The sequence below is a fragment of the Etheostoma cragini genome, chromosome 20 (genome assembly GCF_013103735.1).
Source record: "Etheostoma cragini isolate CJK2018 chromosome 20, CSU_Ecrag_1.0, whole genome shotgun sequence".
Classification (NCBI taxonomy): Eukaryota; Metazoa; Chordata; class Actinopteri; order Perciformes; family Percidae; genus Etheostoma; species Etheostoma cragini.
In genome coordinates, this window is record NC_048426.1 from 8,635,252 (window position 1) to 8,641,137 (window position 5,886).

The 5,886-nt window shown below is 39.0% G+C and overlaps 2 protein-coding genes across 4 annotated transcripts in view; one reads left to right on the forward strand and one right to left on the reverse strand.

Annotated features, from left to right (window-relative positions):
- hltf (helicase-like transcription factor) overlaps positions 1 to 3,852 on the reverse strand; it is a 35,120-nt gene extending 31,268 nt beyond the window's left edge. The window contains exon 1 of the mRNA XM_034858416.1: positions 3,813 to 3,852. The gene's annotated coding sequence lies outside the window, so the exon portion shown is untranslated. The remainder of the gene's footprint in view (positions 1 to 3,812) is intronic.
- The window catches only part of igl4v8 (immunoglobulin light 4 variable 8), a 43,241-nt gene continuing 38,439 nt past the window's right edge, over positions 1,085 to 5,886 (forward strand). The window contains exons 1-2 of one of the 3 annotated variants that reach the window (XM_034858436.1): positions 4,405 to 4,480; positions 4,671 to 4,972. In XM_034858436.1, the coding sequence (XP_034714327.1) occupies positions 4,432 to 4,480; positions 4,671 to 4,972 (351 nt within the window). In that variant the 5' untranslated portion in view covers positions 4,405 to 4,431. Of the gene's footprint in view, positions 1,257 to 4,404; positions 4,481 to 4,670; positions 4,973 to 5,886 lie in introns of those variants that run through there. The other 2 variants (XM_034858435.1, XM_034858439.1) reach the window with 2 other exon arrangements.

The window sequence follows — 5,886 nt, forward strand, 5'->3', positions numbered from 1 at the left end:
TCACTTCCTTTCCACTACATGTCGAATGAATGAACCGTGAACACAAAGATAAACTGCATTTACTGATCAAATCCTATTTGTAATAAACAGGATTTCATATCAGATTTTAATTCTTTAAATGTTTTAATAAAAAAAGTATACATGTGAAAATGATGGTTGTGTTTAAAAAGTATCAATTGAGCAATTGAAATTCTGCATTGAAATGCAAGTAATATAAATATTTAACACATTTTATTGTTTCAAATAGAATAGTAGATTGTATTCAGTGTCGTTAAAGTTTATTATCTAAAGATACAATACTGAAACAACATTGATTTCTACAAAGTTGTGTCTCAGATTCTGAGCTCAGCCTCACGTAAACAAATAAATAAAAACCAACAACATACAACCACTCAACTCAATAACATTCTTTTTCAATTTTTGATAAGAAGTCATATCTGCTGTATGTTTGTAAAATAAATAATCTGTGGTACTTACAGTCAACGGTGAGTTTGGTTCCTCCACCAAAAGTCCACCACAGTGATACAAACTCATGAAGTGGCCGTACAAAAACCTCCTGCACTGAGAACAAGCTCTATCCACGGAAAACTCTCTGCTTTGGTCTCAAAATTGCAACAGTATTAATTTATGTAATGTACTAAAATAATTAACTCATGCGACTTGAAATTTCTTCAAAAATCAACATAATTGTAATAGTTTTATTGTAACTTATCACTTTCAAGGGACAAACTGTTAATTTCCCCCTGTAATATGTATTCAAAATTTTGCAAATAATTTTTTCAGTATTTGCAAAACAACTAATTTCAAAAGAATATGTTTAAATAACTGTTGATCTACAACATTATGTTTAAAAACTTTCAAAAGAAAATTGTTAATCTTGGGTAAATAAAGGAGAAGAAATACACATAGTATACCAACCACGGTGACGTCATTTAATCAAAATGTTTAAAAGCCTCAATTCTGCCTTTGATCTATTTTTCCCATCATAATAACTCCATAGATGGTGTAAATCCGAGCAGTATTCCTCCTGATGTAGTGTCCCCCGTTGCCTTCAGTCTGTTGAGAGCAGAGAAATCATTTCCATAGAGAGGAGGCTTTGCATGGTCAGCTGATCCTCCAGTGAACTGAGAAGGTTTATAGTCCTGGGAGTTCAACACTGCAGGACTCAGATCTGTCAGTCAACACAGCAGAAAGCACAACCACCATGACTCTCCTCACCATCCTCATCTGGACGCTGGCCTGCTGCTGTCTTCCAGGTTCATTCACTCAGCAACACTTCAAACATCATGTGCTGCCTTTTCTCTCTTTTATTTCTGCTGATAAATGAATGATTGGTTTTTTGTCTGCAGGATGCAGCGGTCAGGTGACTGTGACTCAGCCTCCAGTAGTGACATCTACTCCAGGATCCACTGTCACTCTTACCTGTAAAACCAACAGACCGGTTCATCAATATAGGGATGGAGATTGGGCTATGTTCTGGTATCAACAGAAATCTGGACAGACTCCAAAGCTCCTAATAAAATATGCTCACACCCTTGTATCAGGAACACCAGCTCGGTTTAGTGGCAGTGGAAGCAGCTCTGACTTCACTTTGACCATCAGTGGAGTTCTGACTGAAGATGCAGCAGTTTATTACTGTAAGAGTTACCATGAGATAAACAGTGCTTGGTTGTTCACACAGTGATTTGTCGTCGTACAAAAACCTCCCTCAGTCAGCCTGCAGAGACTCTGAGCTGTTACAGCAGGAACCGACTGCAGCTGCTGAAGAGGAAGAGACTCTGACACAGACCACTGAACACAGAGCTGACAGTAACCCCACCAAGCACAAACTACATATTTACATTCATCACTTAATCAAACACATTGTTAAAAACCTAATGACACCACATTGTGTTCAGTTCAGATTTAGCTAAAGAGACAAATGTTGCTTGTTCCCATATATGACTCATGATTTCTGCCTTGCTCAAAAATCAAGATCAAAGTATTGTTGAAGTTTCTTTGCATGATAAACACGTGTAATATTTACTTACATTCACTGCTATCTAATTTCACAATCATTATACTTTTTTAAAGAAGAAACATTAATATTAACATATTTAATCCAAAGCTTTTAATTTCCCACAGAGAGGAGTATTAGTAGAAGATGTGAAACCATTACATTTCTTCCTACTCTTCATCAAATAAAAGACCAAAGACTTCATCATGTTATTCATCAGAGAAAACTTTATTAGTATCAATCACCAACATGACAGTTATTAAGCAAGCACGCGCACACACACACACACGACAGAGTTGACAGGAGCCTCACCAATCACAAACCTTGGGATCTTTGTTTCTCTGTAAAGTAATATATGTTTTTGTTTCATTTTCAGATTGGAGCAGGGACTTCTTCCAGTTTCTCACATTCTGTTGCTACATTATCTCCATGAACCTGGGTTTTGAGTGATCAGGCTTTGTGCATTTTAGTAAGTTTTTATCTTTTATGAATTGTTAGTCCTTAAAAATGTACCAACTTTAACTAAAAGCATGCAGATTATCCACTAAACAGCCATAATAAGGCAGATTTACTATCTTGTATGTCATATGCAGGCGGAGGTCAGAGGATCAGCTCCTCTGTCATCTGCAGAGTCAGTTCAACAGCCTGCAGACTAAAACACTGCAGGTCATGTAAAGTGATGACAAAATGAGTTAAGCTAGTTTTTTTGCTGAGTGAGCTAACCACCTGGGCTGACATGGACTTACTGTTATGGGACATGACAGGAGGAGGACCCAAAAGCAGAGGCAGGGCAGGCGGGTAGAACTCAAAAACGTGTTTATTACGGTCCACGGAAAAATACAAAGGAAATACAAAGTCCCAAAAAACAGGTAATCCAAGGAACAACAACAAAAAACCAAAACCAAAAAATAGAGCAGGGCTGGTTCCAGGGGAATACACACAGAGAATAAAAAACAAACGGACGGAACGGGAAAACTCCGGGAACGTAGACACATGTAGCACAACGGGCTCGTGGACGAAACTAATGACGCAGCACTAGACAACGGGAACACAGAGGTTAAATACAAGAGGTAACGAGGTAATGGGGAACAGGTGACACACCAGGTGAATCATATCAGGGCGGGGCAGGATAATCAGACAAACCAAGTGAAGTTAGAAAAGACATGACAAGACAAGACAGGAAGCCGACTACCAAAATAAAGCAGAAGCATAACAAACACACACAGGGAAACATAAGACAGAATCTATGACACCAGACTAGGGAGAAAACCAGGACGAAAACACAGGGAAGGCCAGACGGGAAAATAACCCCAAACAAAAACCCCAACCCACAACACTTACCTGTTCTCTGTTCTTTCTTTGCGTTGATGCTGGAAATTTGGATCTTCACATGTTGAGATACATGTGCAACGACAAAGGTTTTTTGTGATCGCAGGGTTTAAAATGTATAGTTTTTGTTGTTTTGGGAGCAGATAAATGAAACCACACACATTCAACACACTCACCTGTGTAACATACCTTAGGTGGAATTTGATCCGAAGTCTCTGCGTCCACAGTCAGTGTCCTTCACCACTGGACCATCTCCAGCTGTGATAAAGACCCAAAATTAGAGAGACAAAGAAGGTCAGACTGGAGCTGCAGAAACTTCATCTTCATCAACCTGCAGAGAGAAAACGTTTACAGATTGACACAGATTCACACTGAAACATATTGACAAAGTCTGATTCTTCTCTGTGGGAGATCATAGATTTCTGTTATCTCAACGGGTACAAATGTTTCACAGTCTGAAGGTTGTGAGCTCAAATGCCGCCTGGACTGTTTGTCTCCTCCTCTTTTCAACAGTTAGAGGACTGTTTCATAAAGGCTTCTCTTATTGTGGCTTCTCCACATTAGAGGCCCGCCATCATCATGTTTTCTTGCCCATTGGGCCTTAGGAGAGGGCATTTTATGATATTATAATGATGGGCATCCAAGAGGACACTTTGCAGCCTTTTTTAAGAACATTATCTGACCTCTGACCCCTCCTCCTCCTGGCTCCACTAGTGTCCCAACTGAAATGTCTGGATTAACATATTGATCAGTTATGAACACAAAACCAAGCTCATGTTCATGTGAAGATATTTGACCTGACAGCCATCAGAGGACAGACTGTATCTATTCTTGAGCATAAAGGCCTTTGGGGAACTTTGCAAACACAGAAACAGCATAGAAGAGGAACAGAAAGTCCAAAGTTTCTACATGTTCTTAATCAGTCCACAGGGAGATGTCGCCTCCACTGACTCCACCTCATCTCTCCCTTTCTGTTTCACAAGGACAGGTGTGCATGAATGTGTTTTGCATGATTTTCATGCATCACTGCTCCTCACAGTTTTAAATTCTTATGGCACAGAGAATCTGAACTGTTTTTATTCACTCCCACTGAAAACTGCATCAGGATGATGTTGCCAATAACTCTGTTTGTCATGTTGGGTTTTCTGAGTCAGGGTGAGAGATTTTGACTAAGTAGCTGACATTTAAGGAGAACATGTTATGTTGTACAATTTCTGTTCTTTTCATGTTTACGTCCAGTTTTCTTTGTGTTTTGGTCTTCTTATTATTATAATTTAAACTGCTGCTCCTTGTTGTTGGCTACTTAACATTTCTTCTTAAGGTCACGTTTCCTTTCTTATTTTAGAGTCGTCTGCCAACAATTTTCTGACTCAGGCTGACAAATCCAAGTCTGTTAGTCTTGAAGGGACTGTGACCATCAGCGCCTCAGGGAGTTCAAATATTGGTGGTACTTTCAGTTGGTACCTTCAGAAACCTGGACAGGCTCCTAAACTTCTTATACACGGGGCATCATCTCTCTTCACTGGAACTCCGTCTCGATTCAGTGGCAGTAGATCTGGTTCTCACTACACTTTAACTATCAGTGGTGTTAAGGCTGAAGATGCTGGAGATTACTACTGCCTGGGCTACCATGGTAGTGGAGTGTTCACACAGTGATTTAGAGCCGTACAAAAACCTCCTTCAGTTTGAGTGAAGTGAAAGCGGCCTGCTGCAGGTGCAGAGGGTTGGTGGAGAGACTGTGATGAGGAGAACTGGTCCAGTGAACACAACACAAGAGTCATCAAGCAGAACCACAATCACTCTAAATAAAACTGACACACACTCACAGACGCTCCAACACATCTAGTTTTAAACTATATGTACATAAGTATGTTCTTATCAGTTAAGTTAACTCTTTATAGGTAAAATGGGAAAGTTACATTATTGTTGGAACATAGCCATTGATATCAAAACCACATTTAAAAATGTCTCTACTTATATAGCTGTATAAAACCATCTAAAACAGTCGAAAGAGAAACATTTCCAATATTTAACTCTTTATTCAAAACAAATCTGAATGATTTCAATCTCAAAATTAAGTATTTTCCATTCAAATGTCACGCAAAGAAACTAAATACGTCTTCTATTATCAGCTGTAGTATGACATCAGATGTGATACTGAGATGATCAAGAAGGTTTAACCATAATGAAGAAATTACAACAGAAACACAAAAACACTAATTCATCACAATCCACAGATTTACTTAATGATGGTTTAATGTTCATTCCACATTTTTGATGAATGAATACTTGCTCTTAAAGTGAAACTAATTAAATTCAGTGTAACTTGAAAGTGATGAACACAAAGAAGAACTTGCAGAAGATGAGCATTGGAAAGCAACATGCACACTAAAACACAGCGTAGAGAGCTGTGAAACGTGCAGAAATATGTGAGCAGAGGAGATGTGTAGCTTCATCAAGATCTCTATCAAAGAAGCAGCATAATTTCCAGACAGGAAGTGTTGCTGAAGCTCTACTCTGAGCAGCGGTCAGGGTCCAGGCTTTGAGTGACAGGGCTCTGT